Raw genomic sequence first — 18,756 nt, forward strand, 5'->3', positions numbered from 1 at the left:
TATGTATGTATGTATGTATGTATGTATGTATGTATGTATGTATGTATGTATGTATGTGTGTGTGCCTGTCTATCTGTGCTCGTGTGCTCTCTTCTGTACACCAATGTTTGTGTATGTACGTCGTAAGAGAAGTCCCTCATGGGCATGCTGTGGTTCGTTAGATGTCGGTGACATGGTATACGTTCCAGCTACATTGAGCGTTGTCCATATTATCGTACTATAAGTATACGCTTGTATTTTCTGGTTATTGGAGATTTGCATATGTAAATAATTTTCTTGCTCTCAAAATTAAAGTAATTTCTTCTACATATCGAAGAAATTTTGTTGGCTGACACATTTCATGTGTGACAGTTGGTTCGTACTATAATGAATGAGGGCGCTGCACTTCCCAGGGTCTTGGTGGTAAATTTCGTGACTACAATAGGGTAATGTTTTCGATGGCTTTCAAAAGATATGTAACAAATATGAATCGAACTAATAGGTCATAACTCTCAACATACAAACTATAATTTCTGCAGGTAGCAATTATAGTTTTTCTCTCATCTGCCTCTCTATTTTACCTGGTGACGTTGTTATCAGATTTCAATTAATCTTAGTGAGCCAATCTCCAAATTTGATTCATAGCCTTCTGACAATTCCAACCAGTCACACGATTTTTTTTCAGTAACCCCCGGCCAATCTAACGATTGTTTCAGTTCCTACGGCCATCTAGTTTAATCAAACAGAAACTAATATAGCTTTGTTTTATTGTCGTTAAAAATGTATCACATTTTATTAGGTTTGTGTTTCAACCACATACTAGGTATAAGTACGTGAGTGAAGACATTTTAGGCGAATCATATGAAGAATCTAGAGATTTCAGAGCCTTCATTGTGAAAGGTAACGGTTGGTAAAAGTATCTCTCTACAGTCCAAATATTTATGAATTTGTCGTGTATTTTAATACTTTTTTTCTATACGATGGCTGATTTGTTTTTGTCGGCAAAGTGTTTGATGCAACTACATGTACGAAGTTGATGTTTTTGGTGTAAAAGACAATCAAGTTTTGGTTTGGTTTGTACTTGTAAAGTGGTAATGTCAATGTCACTGAACAGGACCGGAGTCTAGATAGATCTACGTTCAAGTGCAATATCTTTTTTTGTACATCATTGTCACCATTGTGTGACATCGATGGCCTTCGAAGGATTGGACCAATTGATCTTTTGCTCTGATATATCGCATTTCATGCGTCTAGCTTTACAAATATCAGCTCTTGACAGTTGTAGCTACAAGCGTGGTATGAGTGATATACCACTAGCGCCGTAACAAGCTTTTGATGAAAGTTAAGGAGCTTTAGTGTCAGTCAAAGCAAGATATTCTGAAGAAAGTGTACAGGAGCCTTATCGAAAGTGTACTTTCATTTAACATACCGGTATGGTATGGCAACTTGCATGAATGTTAAAAAAAGTAAGCTAGCTAGAATCATTAATATGACAGGAAATATCATATGATCTTATTATTTAGTACTAATTTAACAAATGAACACATTGCACATTGTCATGAGTTCTTCAGCAAAACATAACATTTTTTTATTTCATAGATATATAGATATGCATAGACATATACTAGTACATAGACAGACATATAGATAGACATATACATATACATATACATACATACATACATACATACATACATACATACATACATACATACATACATACATACATACATACATACATACATACATACATACATAGACACATATAAATATACATATACATAGACACATATGCATATACATAATACATACACATACACATACACATACACATACACATACACATACACAGGGAACCTTGCATACCCTTGTAACATTCACATACCTGGGACAGGGTTGTGCACATAGCTGTACGATCTCAGTAGAGCCACGGGGGCTGTACCAGCTATGTGTACAATATCCCTGTAACAGCTCTGGCCAACACACTAGGGGTTACATACCTAGATTTGACAGATGTATAACTGGTATGCCAATATCAATGTAACATGGATGTGCAAAATAGCAATGCAGCATAGGTTTTTACAACATCCATGTACAAGAGCTTTTTCCCACAGCCATGTGCCAGCTATGTTAGCATAGCTGTAACAGCGATATTTCCCACTGCCATGTACCAGCTATGTGAGCAATACTAGTCAGATATGAACAAAAGGGTTGCTACAGGGTATTATTCCACTATAGCTGTTACATGTATGTGCACAACTGTGTGCTAGGTATACAGTACACAGCTGTGGGACTGGGATGTGCAAAACAGTCGTGGCACAGGGGCGGTATTCCACATTCATGCAACAGGCATATTTTTCACAACCATGTACCAGGGCTGTGGAAAAATATACACTGTAACGGGACTGTGAGGCACACAGTTGGTACATGGCTGTGCTCTTCTTCCTAGCACTAGGATGTACCCACGATCTAGTAGGATGTACCCACATCCTAGATCCTAGTGTTATGATGTGCAAGGTTCTCTGTGTACAAGGATAGGAGTTTACCATTTCAATCAATCGTTTATTCAGTATTGTTGGCCACCGGCCAAAAAATACAAACCTTAAATATACAAAAATGAACGGATCACCAGAAAATATCAAATTTATCAGGCCCTTTGAATCTCTGAGTTTATTGTAGCATCTTTTCTAAGTTTGGTAGCATAAAATATAAATCTACTAAGATTTCTGAGAGTGTCAACCTTTCGAGACGACATAAGTAATACAAATTTGTGGTGGAGTTTACCATTTCTTATGTAGTGTCATAATATTGAGACAAAACTTGAATGGCTAATTTCATTTTCATGTCATGGAAACACTTCTGGAAAGTCTGAGTTATCATCTTTTTAAATAAAAACCATCAATATATCAAGTTGTACTCTTCTTTCTTATATTATCTTAGCGATTTAAATGTTTACACAAAAATAACACAAATTCTCAATAAAGGAGTCGACGTAAAGAAAGATCTATCTAGAAAATAAAATCGTATAATGACGTCAATATCTGCTGAAAAAAGAACAGCATGATATCTGTGTTCTGAGCAAATCTCATAATACTTTGAAATGTCTCGATGAAGTCATTTTCAGATACTAGTAAACAGTAATCTTCATAGTAACTACTAAAATTTGTAAGTCTATAGACTATTTGCAATACTCGGCTTTTACGAGACCAAAGATTCAAAATTTGATAAATTTTGAATCTTTGGTCGTCTTGTATAAGCTCACATAAATATATTTCCTTCCATTCATCATGTAAAAACCTGTGATTATGATGTACAAAAATAAGCATGAGAGCACATCCTAAGTTTTCCTGTCAATGCGAAACTTCAGTCTTTATGTTCCTACCACCCCCACCCCCACCCCCACCCCCACCCCCACTCCCGGTTCAAAGTATCAATTTGCCGAATACGTCACTATTATGGTTGTTGCTCATGGTTACAACACCACGCCTTAATATGATATCCCAACTCCTTCAAGGGAGGCAGAACTTTAAAAAGAAGTTGACTTTTAGCGAAATTTTCGACTTCTTTTTCTGAAGGGGACTTCGATTGGCTTTCGAAGGTTGTGATGTCTCGGAACCACCCTTCCCATTGGTCCCAGTTCGAAAAGCCAGGAGCAAGAAGTAGTGGTTCTTCCGTATTTGGAACAACCGTTCCTATCTCACATGAGCGGTATGTGCTTGGAACAAGATTTGCTTCATGGACGAGAACTTCATTCTCACTTATAATTGCAAAGACCTTTAAAGACCGGTTTTCCCCGATCATTCTCAACACTGTAGTGGCTATTTCAATTGGCCATGATCCAACAAACATGACCAGGAACTCAATACTCAGATTTTTCGATAAACATTTGAAAAATGCTTCAAGATCTTGATCACTCCCCCAATGCATAATGCAAACGTATTTCAAATGGTTACTCTGTCTCACTGCGTTGTGAAACTCGTTAGACGCCATATTGCTTTCCGTCGTTGATACCTGTGCATAGATAACTTTTTTGCTCTGCAATCCATGCGAGGTTTGAGTCGTAAATGAGGGTTGGTCGCCCCCATCGTGACACACTTCGGAATTAAAAATCAGCTTAGTAATTGTTTTGTTCTTTGCAAGGATATTAGCTAAGCAATTACGTCTCTCTGTCAACATTCCGTTTGATGTGAATATAGTACTGAATGATCTAAGGTGACTTTGAATGATTTGATCTGCAACTTCAACGAACAAAACTTCGGTTCGGTAAGACCCAAACAGAGATAAACATCGGAGGTTGTCACTGATTTTGAATCCGTTTTGTATTGTCTCTCCTTGTTCTTTGTGAAACTTGTCAATATTATCATATTGTGTTTTATCGTACAGAGAAAGAGTAAGGTATTCTATGTTTGAGATATCAGCGATTTCGTCATAGAAAGAAGATATGGCACTGCGTACACTAAGTCTGTGTACCACTACAAGCCCCAAATAATTCACTGCGCGGTTTTTCTTGAGCATATTCATCAAATGCCCGGCAAAGGAATCATAAATCAACAAACGAAGACGCTGTAGATGTTTACACTTTGCCAAAGCATTGAAAAACTCATCATGAGCTACGTAATATGCAGAGACGGTGTAAATGAGTTGCAGTGACGTCAGCTTAACCTTGTCATCAATATCACCCATTTCAGAATAGTGGTTCAGGAGCATTGTAAGGCCTCGCATAAACTGTGGCGTACAGTGTGGTCGGTAAATATTTAGAGCGTTTTTACGGATCACCGCCGACGCGATATATTTCACACCAATGTCACTAGCATCTGACTCATTGAGACAAGCGATTGCCAACTCTACCAGAAACGAGAAGTGCTGTATGTCATATGTTGTCGTCTGTTTTAGAATGTCATAGAAAACTTCAAAGACCACTGTCCCCAGTTTCTTTAGAAGACCACATATATACAAACAAACCATGTGGAGGTCTTTGTTTTCTATCAGTTGCCTTATTGTTGCTTCATCCCCACTCTGTCCACTTTCATGCAAATAATAGGCAGCTATGAATTCTTGGAAACTTTTATGCAAAAACACCCAGAATTTGACATTCTGTATGCGAGCACCGCTATACTCTTGATTAAGAAATCCCATGTTAAGGAGTTCTTTAGGGATATCATATTTCAGCAAATCGTCTACATCAAACCTTACCTTCATTTCTTTCAATCCTTCGTACGCCATTTCCCCTAATTTCATGAAATATTCTTTGTATTTTTGTGGGAAATGTTTCTGAGATTGAAGAGAAATATTGTGTTTCGCACAATATCTTTTAAAGATGCACCATACGAGCTGATTATTCAAATCACAGAGTCTATTCGGCAAATAGTTACTGTTATCCTCCCATAGTACACACAACAATACAGCAAGAAGGGGGTTCATTGCCAAGTTTTCGATAGTTTCCTCATTTCTTATCTTCTCAATCAATGACTCAGCTTTTGAGGCATCATACTGGAAAAACTTGTGAACATATACCGCTATACTTTCCTGAGAAAACCCCTTGATGATGTAGTGTTGGTCCACAAATTTAATCAGATCTGGCCGTCCTATTGGCCGAGTGGTCACAACTATGGTAGCTTTAGGTAACACTTTACTTCTTATTAATCTAAACACATCATCTTTCAAGGAGTCTTTTAATTCATCTGCACCATCCAGAAGTATTAATATGTTCTCTTGATTGTTCTTAATGTAATTTTCTAAATGCTGCCTGTTAATCCCTAAATCGTCTGTGAGCAGTTGGTCGAATATACAATCTAATAACATACCACTGGTAGTTATTTGTCTTAATTCTAAAGCAAATAACAACTTATACTTCTGTAGTACAGGCTCAGATCCTAGTGCCCAATCTAATGAAATTTTCCTGCAGAAGGTACTCTTACCCATGCCTGCCTCCCCCTCTACTAGTATGCGATGTGGTGGCCTAGGAGAAGATAAGCTGTCACGAAAATTTGCCCCTACACTCACTACTCCCCTCCTAGACCTCTCGATAAGTTCTAGCTGTGTGTATACATCAGCCAGCTGTATCTGGAATCCTGCATCACACCAAGGTACAGGCTCAACCCAGCTCATCTTGTCTCTGTACAGCTCTTTAAGAGTCTCTTGACAAATTTCAACAGCAGCATCTTCAAGTTCTAAGGTATGGAAGGAGGACGAATGTCAAACACACCAGTGGATGTCTTTCAAGAAATATGAAGAGAACATCCTGGCATTATTTTACGGTAGCCCATGTGAGACACAGCTACAGGAACACTAGATTTGTGAAATAAATAATAGATTTTTGAGTCTTGTCCTATGAAAGCAAAGTTTATCCTTGTATTAAATATTTCGCTCTCAAAAATAAATTATTTATTCCACAAATTTATTGTTCCTGTGTTCTCTATGGGCCACCGTACATGTGGGCCACCGTACGATCTAGCCTTATACCGACTCCGAGGCTAGACAACATCTGTACTCGCAAAGTATTATGGTGTATCTATCTGATAATTCAGGCTTAAATTATTTTTTCTGTCACACGTGGTGCATGGACAACTAGTCTTAAACACTACTCACCTCATTTTCCTAGCTATATGTACACCAAAATTGACGGTCTCAAGTCAGGCACAAGAAACAATAAATGACTTCAAGATGACTTTTACAAGTTACTAAGCTTATACTAGTGTGGTGCATATTTCATATTTTCTGTATTTACCTTCCTCGTTGGCTGTTTGACAGGCTCCTGATGTAGATGGCTGTTTTCTCTGCTTTGCTACACAAACAAAAAATATAACAAAAGGTAAAGATAAGCTATAAGAAAAGGAATATACCATCAGGTGTGTCACTGTCTTCACACGCGTTTGCTTGCGTTCAAATCAGTTGTTCTGAAAAGTTGCATATTTCGTCTATATACACAGTGTGGCATTACATTGTCCTTCTATTACAACATATACAATGAAAATTCAAGAACCACATTCCATTGTAAATATAATGATCGGCTGGTCTACCAGTAAAATCACTATTAAACTAACAATTCAGACACTTCTCACGCATTTTGAAATGCTACTCCTAGCATAGCTACCAAAGTCTCGTATGTGGTAAGTTTTGACCCAGTAAGAACTGTATTAGGGGTGGACCATTTGATATCCTGGGGGGGGGGGTTTGGAAGATTTCGGGAAAAAAAGATGCCAAATGCCCCCCAGGCTGGAGAAACTGACCGGTCTGTCTGAATGTTTGAGCTCACCAATCAAGTTTCCCATTTGCAATTTCAGTGTGTCATCATACCATGGCCATGGCATAAAAACTGTCAATGATGTTTATTTAATTGAAAATCAAACATGTATTGAAATATGTAGTTTTCTAAATATAATCTGTGTGATAGAACAGCATCGTTTTACTCTCTGTATTACCATGTGCGAAAACCAAACAGAAAATTGTGGCAACAAAAGTAGGTGTTCAACATTGATGTAAAATAAATTCGGATATCTCAAAGAAGGAAAGAAAAAAAAGTTGCCAGCATAGGCGAAGGAGAAAAAAAATAATTCACAGGCAAGCAGGTGGGAAAAAAATAATGACCCTCCACCAATCTTCCAGGGGCCCCCTCCCCCCCCCGGATATCAAATGGTCTACCCCTTACTACTAGAAGACTCAAATGTAAATATTAAGGCTTTTGTGTTGTCGTTCAATGATTGTGTCGGTTTTTTAATTTCCTTTTTGACTGAGCTGAGATAACAATAAATGAATAAGTACTAGAACATAAGTCTCTGACTTACCACTTTCCCCTATCGATATTTCTGCTAAGGAACCAGTTATTATGACTGTGTTGTTGTCACCCCTTAGAGCTACATTATGACCAGGGCCATCTTTGGACATCCTCTGAATAGAGAAATGTGATTGGTTAGGTGCTAGGTTTTCACCCAGAGGTCAACTAGAGGTAAACCCTGTGCTTTGAAAATATGTTTAAAATGTAAACACTAGGATAAACCTTATTACTAGTATTAGGGAGCTTCAGTAATTACAGGGGGGGTCATACACACCCGGGCTGTTGCATAAAATATTACCCTCCCCCGATTCCGTCATACTAAAAAGTAGTCCTCCCTCAATTCCCTTTCTGTAAAACATGACCCTCTCCCTGTTGAAATATGACACAACACACTAGTACTTCTATAACGTTGCACTTGTGATATATACTAAGATATACTATTAGTATAGTTGGAGTCGGAAATTTGACCGAAATAGCTATGGTCACAGACAAGGAAGTAATGCCCAGTATGTATGTATAGAAATGGAGGTGCGTGATACTTCCGTGGTACAGATAGAGTATTTGCATTTGAATGCGAAGGATACACATTTTCATGAACTCGATTGTTCCCCTTGGTTTAGTAGCCCGATTCTAATAACCCCTCTTCCTTTCTCCGGAGAAAGGAAGGATAATTTGACAATGTCAGAATCCTGTCCCAACTAACCTCGCCTGTAATATAATTAGGAATATATATCCGTTAGCTCAGGCAAGGAATGTATTTCATTGTCTGTGTCTTTACATATTCAAATACGGTACGGACAAGGAAGTTTCTTGTCTGTGGATAAAAGTCAGACGGATACCCGGTTAGCTGTTACCAGATTATTAAAGATAGTTGAATAATTCATACCTCTCTATATCGTAGAGTGAGTTTCAGGAACTCTGTGACACTTCAAATCTCGAGCAAAGAACAACGTTAACGTGGTTCGTTCTACTAAACTTTTTAAGGGAAGTAAATCTGCCAGTGACGTCATTGTATGCCACAGAAATCACCATACCAATTACCACTGTCCTTGATTTGACCCTAGCTAGCTTTGATACATTCCAAGCCTATGCAATGACCCAGGACATTTACATGTAATGCCACGTCCACATGTAACATCTTGCAACTTTTCTGGTTATCACTGGTACTAGCTCAAATACACGTTTTAGTTAAAAGCCAGACTTGAGACTTAAATGTGATACCATATAATCAAGTAAGAATGAAGTCTTGACATGTAATTAAGTCTAGCTAATTTCTGAATAACACACTCGTGTTTTAGAAACTGGGTACCACAACAGCTACCACTACAGTGACTTGGCCTAACAAGCAGAAATCCTGCGCGAGCCAAGTTTCAGAAACAGTCATTTGGCGTTCCATTTGTCGCATCGATGCGTGGTGGTGTCGTTTCAAGACGATAAACAATTGGTGATGTGTACAGGAAGGCAAGCAATAATATTATAACTGTTGCAAAGTCTCATTCAAGTTTGGTAGACACCAGCTACACTATGTTCAAGGGGCACGAGATGAGTTGTTACGTGTTTGGGTGTAATTATGGCTGCATATTGAAAAGGTATTCATAGTATTCAATCTGATAAAAAGATCACACCCAGAACTACAAAATCAAAAAGACAACAACAACAACAACAACAACAACAACAACAACAACAACAACAACAACAACAACAACATACTGTGACGAATGAAAAGGGGTAAATACTACCTGTAAAAGGAATTGAGCCGTATTCCTACATCAGGTTTTAATCAAATTGTCGTTGTATTCCACTTTCTGGCGCATCACTTGCTACACTAAAGCCAGGTGTTACAATTACAAATGTAAAGTGAGCTATAAACGATTTGATGGCCTTCGGGCCTACCGAAATAGTCCTTTTTGCAAAAAAGTAGACGAGCTGTTATAATGCTTGTATTACTTAATAAGTTTAAAAGTGAATTTACTTATTTATTTATCTTATTTATTTGCTGAGAAAATGTCACTTTGAACTACTTGGAGAGCGTATTTATTTTATTATCCACGGCTCGACATCTCCCGATATTGTATGGACTGATGATATGCAATAACCATACTAAACTTTGAGGGCGCTGGCACGGCAGAATGCCTGATCAAATTGCGTATGTTCGAGTTGCTTTATTCGAGTGCATTTACACTTAATATTACATAACTCACTAATTGTTTCTATATGAATAAAATACAATAAATTATAAATTTATTTTTATGACTTAAATTCTTCAAAATTTGACTTATGAAGGATAAATCAAAATAGATAAATAAACGAAACTGGTACTACTAGCTTAAATCAGATCAAAATGGCAGCCCCCAGGAACGTGCACACACCAACTTTCTGTACATAATAACCCGTCCGTCCTCCAAGTGCACAAGTTCCTGTCGCGGATTACTAGTCTTAATATTTCAGCGATTTTATTGATTCACCCGAAATTCTTAAATTTTGAAAAATGGCTTGTAAACTAGAGCAAGAAGCAACATTACTTGGTCACCAAGATCGCGTTTGGCAGGTTGCGTGGAACCCAAAGGGTACATTGCTCGCATCATGTAGTGGCGGAGGGGACAAAACAATACGAATTTGGGGCAAGGAGGGTAAGTGAGCTTACAGCTGTGCATATGATCTCTATAAATGACTTTGACCAAACAAATAGCAAGGACCCTGAAGAATATCAATGAATGTTATGTAACATAGGATTTGTAGATCTAGATCTTGCGTATTGCAAAGTGGGACCTCTCACTGAATCCATCCAAGGATGTACATTTAATAGTGTGGTCAGTGTGATGCTATGTGACTATCTCCCTTACATCCATGCTCTGAGTAAGGATCCATCAAAGCATCAACGTCAATATAAATAGACCACAAAATGGGTAGCATTACATTACCACATTACCACTTGCTGTTGGTTGGTTTGTTTGTTTGTTACCTTTTTTTTCTGTATGTTTTTGTGAAATTTTTGAAGTGTATGAGCTGGTTCTCGAAATTAATCATTATTATGATTATTATTATCTTTGCACTACCATATGTACATCATACATGTAGCTGCAATAATTGTAGCATTTGCTGTGATTTTGAGGATTTTTTTGTTCTGTTTTTGTGGGTTTTTTTTTCATTCTGATGTTTAACTTGAAGCAAATGCTACAATTCCTGTAATGTAAACACAATTAAATGGAAGCAATTCAGATCTGATTCACAAAGTTGTGTGGATAGTATGCTGACATCTCACTCACATTTTCAACATGATCTCGTCTATTTGAGTTTGCCCAGCAGGAATTGTAGCGTTTGCTTCCAGTTAAACATCGGAATAAGAAAAGCACAAAAACCAAAGAAAAAACCCTCAAAATCACAGCAAAGGCTACAATTATTACAGCTAATCATACATGTACCCTTTACTTTCCACAGGTTCTAATTGGGTTTGTAAGACAATTTTAGCAGAGGGCCATCAACGTTCAATAAGGTCAGTGGCTTGGTCACCTTGTGGTAATTTCCTGGCATCTTGCAGCTTTGATGGCACCACATGTATTTGGAGCAAAGCAAGTGGTGAATTTGAATGTACTGCAACATTAGAGGGACATGAAACTGAAGTCAAGTCTGTGAGTTGGTCAGCTTCAGGATCTCTGCTTGCTACATGTGGTCGAGATAAAACTGTGTGGGTGTGGGAAGGTAAGTTGTTTCTTATATGTAAACAATGTAAATAACCTGGTTATTTGAGCTCCAGTAGTTGTAACAATTATGCAAATGACATGAAATAACAATAAGTGAAGACTACGTTTGATAAAAATGCTGGCATATCATTAAATTAAAAGCAAAACACAGGGTGAGGGGAGTTGAAAATCTTGTAAAATTCAAATGAGAAAAGTGAATGATTTATTTTATAGTATGTTGCTCCTAATCATCAGGACACTAGTTTTCCGAAAGTAGCATGATAATTACAAAAGGGGTTATCTTATTCTGACAGCAAAGAGTTGCTTGTTTAGTATTATTACCATAGTAAGTACAGTAGACACAAACAGTACTCATTGACAAATTACTTAAATATACATCATTATTGTTTGTAGTCGGAGACTTACCTACTTGTATCTGACTTAACATACTGGCTTGACAGTATAGCCCAGAGACTTGGCTATCTGACTTGATATACTGGCTTGACAGTATAGCCCAGAGACTTGGCTATCTGACTTGATATACTGGCTTGACAGTATAGTCCAGAGACTTGGCTATCTGACTTGATATACTGGCTTGACAGTATAGTCCAGAGACTTGGCTATCTGACTTGACATACTGGTTTGACAGTATAGCCCAGAGACTTGGCTATCTGACTTGACATACTGGCTTGACAGTATAGCCCAGAGACTTGGCTATCTGACTTGATATACTGGCTTGACAGTATAGTCCAGAGATTTGGCTATCTGACTTGACATACTGGTTTGACAGTATAGCCCAGAGACTTGACTATCTGACTTGACATACTGGTTTGACAGTATAGCCCAGAGACTTGGCTATCTGACTTGACATACTGGCTTGACAGTATAGCCCAGAGACTTGGCTATCTGACTTGACATACTGGTTTGACAGTATAGCCCAGAGACTTGGCTATCTGACTTGACATACTGGCTTGACAGTATAGCCCAGAGACTTGGCTATCTGACTTGACATACTGGCTTGACAGTATAGCCCAGAAACATGGCTATCTGACTTGACATACTGGTTTGACAGTATAGTCCAGAGATTTGGCTATCTGACTTGACATACTGGTTTGACAGTATAGCCCAGAAACTTGGCTATCTGACTTGACATACTGGCTTGACAGTATAGCCCAGAAACTTGGCTATCTGACTTGACATACTGGCTTGACAGTATAGCCCAGAAACATGGCTATCTGACTTGACATACTGGTTTGACAGTATAGTCCAGAGATTTGGCTATCTGACTTGACATACTGGTTTGACAGTATAGCCCAGAGACTTGGCTATCTGACTTGACATACTGGCTTGACAGTATAGCCCAGAAACATGGCTATCTGACTTGACATACTGGTTTGACAGTATAGCCCAGAGACTTGGCTATCTGACTTGACATACTGGCTTGACAGTATAGCCCAGAGACTTGGCTATCTGACTTGACATACTGGCTTGACAGTATAGCCCAGAAACATGGCTATCTGACTTGACATACTGGTTTGACAGTATAGTCCAGAGATTTGGCTATCTGACTTGACATACTGGTTTGACAGTATAGCCCAGAAACTTGGCTATCTGACTTGACATACTGGTTTGACAGTATAGCCCAGAGACTTGGCTATCTGACTTGTCATACTGGCTTGACAGTATAGCCCAGAAACTTGGCTATCTGACTTGACGTACTGACTCAACTGGCTGACATTGTCAAGCAAGATAGCTAAGTTTCTGAGCTGACATTGTTACAAGCGATTATACCAAGTATTCATACTCTGTTTTAAACATGTAACTACATTGTACAGGTACTACCTGACAGTGGGGTAGTGAGAATTGATCAAAATTATACCCTGTATTTATGACAAATTCTGTTTTAACTTTTCAGTGGACCATGATGATGAAGACTATGAATGTGCAAGTGTTCAACATGAAATACACACTCAAGATGTCAAAAGTGTTGTGTGGCATCCTTCTAAAGAGGTACGCAGTGTCTTTTCTAAAACATTAGGTACTTCAGTGTGAGAGGGATCAGTGATACAGTGATACAGTGCCTTGAACCATAACTTTGATAGGGAACTTGCAAACCTGCCATGTTGAATGTTGCATCATGGGAAATGTGATGATAAATACAAATCAAATAGTAATGTAAACAATAATGTTACATTGTTTTTAACCACATTTGATCAATTCATAGTCACCCTGAGCACTGTTCGAGATTTATTTTATCAGTAGCTCCAGATTAGGTATTACAGTAACCACAGAAAATCTCATTGTCCTTTGTGTCTGAGCATGCTCAGTCTGGATTGCAAGTTTCCTATTGGAATCTGTGATGAATAAACAAAGCGTACTCTGATAGAGATGATGTACATTGACCACCTAAGTTTAGCAATAGGTATGCATACATAAGATTTACTATATTTTCAATTTATGAATATGACTGTAGCAGTATCTTGTCATTTTAATATTTAAATTTTGGGTATATAATGTTCAATATTTGTCTATTTAGAAATTTAAATAAATAACAACATTATAATGATAAATCAGTACAGAATACCAAGAAAGGGGATTATAATAATAATAATAATAATAATAATAATAATAATAATAATAATAATAATAATAATAATGATTTATTTCGAGAACCAGCTCATACACTAAAAAAAAAATCACAAAAACACAGAAAAAATAGACAAAAAAGACTAATTTAGATTAGAGGTCGCTGAGTAGTAATGTACATCCCCTGTAAATACACAGTTGTCAAATTATTTAGACAAAATACAAAATCTGAACTTCTGAAGTACTTGTGTAGTTCCAAAACACTCAATTACAGTACAGAGATGCAATCATGAACAGATACATTTTTACACATGAAAGGAAAAAAGAAAGAATCAACTTATTGTATACTGGTGACCATGAAAAAGAAGGATTGATAAATCCCCATCCAAATTTAGTCAGTAAAACACAGTTGTTATTAGACAGTAATATACATTGTGCTGCACTGCTCTCAATGGCCATGCTCCTGCAAATGGGTTGGTTGGCCCATGTGTGAGGGCGCCCTTACATGGCATAACTTACTGACTACAGGTAAACTTTAGTCACAAAAAGAAAAGGGTCAGTACATATCTTTCTGTTTAACATGTAAGTGAAAAATTTTACTTTCCTAGAAAGTCTTCTTTTCCAAGATATCCTAATACTCATTCATCATGTTTTGGTATTTTATTTTTATCTAGGTTTTAGCATCAGCTGGTTATGATGACATCATAAATCTTTTACATGAAGAGGAAGATGACTGGAGTTGTTTTGCTACGATGAAAGGTCATGATTCAATAGTTTGGAGTTTGAGTTTTGATAAAACTGGAGAAAGACTTGCATCGTGCAGTGCTGATAAAACTGTAAAGGTGTGGCAGGAATACCAGCCTGGTAACCAAGAAGGTAAGTTCTTTGTATTTTACAAGTCTGAAACTTGACACAGATTTGTGAAATTCAAACTGCTGTTGTCTGCAAGAAGTTTAGTAGATAGTGAAATATTGTCACTTTAGAACAGCAAGTTTAAAATAATTGCTATGTTTCAATTCATCCGATACATGTTATGATCATATACAAGAAGTTGTTGGTCAGATTGAAGAAAGACTACATGCTTTACTCTTGCTTTTAAAACATTGACTGTTGACTAAATTCCCAGGATTAGGATTAGGATGAGGATTCAGATGAAGTTATGTCAAATATTGTTTTTGTAGAATTACAATGTCACAGAATCAGAGCATTGTGTGTTTGTCTAATTTTGTTGAAAAATTGCTTTCACTTCAGATTTCAGTAAGAGAGTATAGTCAAAGCAGTTCAAACATGATTGTATCAGTTTGTCTGATTTAAAGTAAATGAATCTCAAATAAAAGTCCAGATTCCTTAGGAATGATATTCCTTCTTTTTTCCAATCGTTCTAATTTTAGGGGTTCCTACATCCAATGGATGTTCAACATGGAAATGTGTATGTACAATACAAGGTTATCATGAGAGACCCATCTATGATATTGCATGGTAAGTCTTGATGTTGTCTATAGTTGTGAAAACTTCTACCATTTGTACTCCTGCTTTTACAAATGTTTTTAAAATAACCCTAAAAGCAAAGAACCCAGGGCACAATATATGTTTGTTACTTATCTTAATGATGACACCGGCTAGAAATGAAAATCACCTTTAGCAAAAACTTAAATCAATACAGGGAGTTTTTAGCTATGCATGATGTCAAGTCTCGTCATCATTTATATCTAAGATTATTATCATCATGATTTTTCTGGAAAGTGTAATTAAATAATTAATTCCTTGTCTCTGCTACTGGTGTTGTAAATATTAGCAAAATACCGATTGTAATCATTAACTTTCTCGGAAGAAGAAATCTCCTTATTTTGATAACTTATTTCATCATCTTCTTTGCTCTCAGGTGTCACTTAACAGGTATCATAGCAACAGCATCAGGTGATGATGGAATTTGCATATTCAAAGAAGACATAACTGTAAATGATCGGCGTAATCAGCCATCATTTGACTTGGCAGTGACTTTGAAAAAGGCTCATGATGATGATGTAAATTCTGTTGTATGGAATCCAACAGAAAGTGGATTATTGGCTTCATGTGGTGATGATAACTGTATCAAATTATGGAGATTTAAGGATGGATGAAAACACTTGAAGCTGAATTTTATCAAACCATGGAGATACACATATTGAATAAACAAGGGATGCCAATTACAGAAACGTTTGTTCTTGTCCCTTGAATTCCTTATTTTGATGGATGTATATGTTCGTATGCCCCAAACATTTATCCTGATTAGCTGTTATCGACAACTCAATGCCCAAATTGGGTGCATTGGATCTACTAGTTTTAGAAATGGCAATGTCCATAACTAGTTGATTCTGTGATGCTCAAATATTGCCCAAATAGCACTGGATGATTTTTGCATCAGGTGTGTCAGTGTCTTTATGAAGAAGAAATATTCAACTTCTTTAAATTTAAATTTTGATGTTAAAGACAGCCATGTTGGCAAATCATGTGACATGATGAATCATGTGAAAGGAACTCCATGATTGGTCAATTTGTGGTTGGATAATGATAGCTTGCACAATTCAACTATTTAGGAATTCTGATATATACAGTTATTAAAGTAAGGAGTTCAAGTGATGATGACAACAGATATTATAGTCGGAATCACATGATTATTGGAAATGGGAAAATCACTGAATTCTTGAATACTTGAACATAAATTTTATCAGATTATGGAGATAGAGGTGGCAGGTTCAAACCCCACCGCTGCCGTTTTTTCTTTGAATGGCTAGAGTCCTTTAGCAAGATTTAAACCATGACTGTGCCTCAGTCCACTCAGCTGTATGATTAAGGACCTGGTAGGATAGAGGTTGCAATGTGAATACTTTAACCCTATGCACTTATAAAGGCTGCAATCGATTGTATGCTCCCCAGGGAGTTGAAGTATAAAGGGCTGTTGTGCCACTATAGATCCGTGACAGGGGTAATAATTGTAAAGCGCTTTAAGTACAAAGTGGGAAAGCGCTATATAAAAACCAACATTATTATTATTAGAGGAATAAAAAGAATTACTCCTGAACTTTATCTGTGTCCTACAATTCTTGATATATTGTACATTGGACAAGTGCAGAACAGTATCCACTAATGGTGACCACTACGTGTGTGAGTCAAGTAGAGGGGTGACCTATATTCCTGGTCTATCCCTAATTTATTCTTTGCAATCACAACTGTGCATCTGTTTTCTATCATCAGTTGACATTTATTCATCACTGCCTTGTACATTGATCTGCAAATATAAACATATCTTTCATTCTAACTAGCAACCTTAATGGATAGAGATATCACCAGGCAAGAGATACGCTAATGGTGTTTTTGTTATACATGTACGTAATAAGCAGGTAAATCAACTACTGTATTCTGTAGACTGTTAACCAACCCAAATTGTGGTACAGTGTATGGAAATCTAGTCATGTTTAATCAAATTTCCACTTCTCATCAGGTTTCCCAAATCAAATGGAGTTGAGAGTGGAATGTCCCTGAGTTGGGTTTCAGGCATACTGAATAAAGTTTGCACCTGATTTGGGGCTTGTGTATACTGGTGAAGGGATGGTTTGGTATAGTACATATTTCTGTTGCAGTGGTGTGATATAGATAATTCTGAAAGTACAGATAACTTTAATCCTAATCTCCATTCTGTGGCTCTATTTGATCATTTGGAACCGTGTATTCCACTGACAACAGCTTAGCTTACTTGACATACATGGTTTTCCAGCAGTAAATTCATTGTTTGCTATCAAATTAATATATACAAATGGAAGATTCTACTGTCAATGACCATGTGGAATAAAATAAACATTGTATAACACTTTGTTTTTTATGAAGTCCCTTTGTAGCTGTCATAAGATTTGGTTTGGCAGCTGTTCTTCTGTATGTATGTATGTATGTATGTATGTATGTATGTATGTATGTATGTATGTATGTATGTATGTATGTATGTATGTATTGTATATGTATGTATGTATGTATGTATGTATGTATGTATGTATGTATGTATGTATTGTATATGACTGTATGTATGTATGTATGTATGTATGTATGTATGTATGTATGTATGTATGTTTATTGTTGCCATGGTCAAAATCTCATCAGACATTCTTAAAATCTATGACCAAAGATAATCTCAAACTGCTTGTTATAGCTTGTCCCCATCTATTTATGAAAATGTCCATACACACTGTCATAAATCCGAAGTGTTTAAATTTTCAGTGTTTTTGACTCCAGATCTGAACTGTTACATGTAATATAATTATATGCCATCTGCCTTTGGTTGACCCTCTGTACCGGTACTTATTGACTTATTTTAATGTGTTAACCTTATGTTAGCTATACCATTGCTTTGGGTTTTGTGTATCTACATTTAAAAAGTACAGTGAATAAAATAACTAACTAACTATGTATGTATGCATGTGTGTGTGTGTGTGTGTGTGTGTGTGTGTGTGTGTGCATGTGTATCAATTTCTATGTATGTTATAGGTACTTATGTGTCTGTGTGTATATGTACATATGTACATGCATTAATGGGTTATGTGAATGTTGTGTGTTTGTGTTTATATATTGGCTTGAAAATTAGCTATCGTCTGGCATCAATATTATTATAGGTTATCAATTTTTTTAGGTGTGTGCTAGTCTTGCTGCTAGACGTTCGGGCTTTCTTTCGATAATATAAGCGAACGAAGTTCGCAGTGAGGGCTTGCT

General features: G+C 36.9%; 2 protein-coding genes across 2 annotated transcripts; one reads left to right on the forward strand and one right to left on the reverse strand.

Annotated features, from left to right (window-relative positions):
- Nucleotides 1-3,398: 3,398 nt before the first annotated feature.
- Nucleotides 3,399-8,765, reverse strand: LOC144446564 (uncharacterized). Its single transcript, XM_078136357.1, has 4 exons — nt 8,640-8,765; nt 7,764-7,866; nt 6,707-6,763; nt 3,399-6,149 (listed from the first exon to the last, which is right to left on the reverse strand). The coding sequence occupies exons 2-4, from the start codon at nt 7,861-7,863 to the stop codon at nt 3,433-3,435; spliced, it is 2,874 nt and encodes a 957-aa protein (XP_077992483.1). The 5' UTR covers nt 7,864-7,866; nt 8,640-8,765; the 3' UTR covers nt 3,399-3,432.
- A 1,335-nt stretch (nt 8,766-10,100) lies between these two features.
- On the forward strand, nt 10,101-17,036 carry LOC144446616 (putative cytosolic iron-sulfur protein assembly protein CIAO1 homolog). Its single transcript, XM_078136421.1, has 6 exons — nt 10,101-10,383; nt 11,192-11,452; nt 13,349-13,443; nt 14,694-14,895; nt 15,411-15,498; nt 15,902-17,036. Exons 1-6 carry the CDS (start codon nt 10,242-10,244, stop codon nt 16,137-16,139), a joined length of 1,026 nt encoding a protein of 341 aa, XP_077992547.1. The 5' UTR covers nt 10,101-10,241; the 3' UTR covers nt 16,140-17,036.
- The last annotated feature ends 1,720 nt before the right edge of the window (nt 17,037-18,756 follow it).

The sequence above is a fragment of the Glandiceps talaboti genome, chromosome 15 (genome assembly GCF_964340395.1).
Source record: "Glandiceps talaboti chromosome 15, keGlaTala1.1, whole genome shotgun sequence".
Classification (NCBI taxonomy): Eukaryota; Metazoa; Hemichordata; class Enteropneusta; family Spengelidae; genus Glandiceps; species Glandiceps talaboti.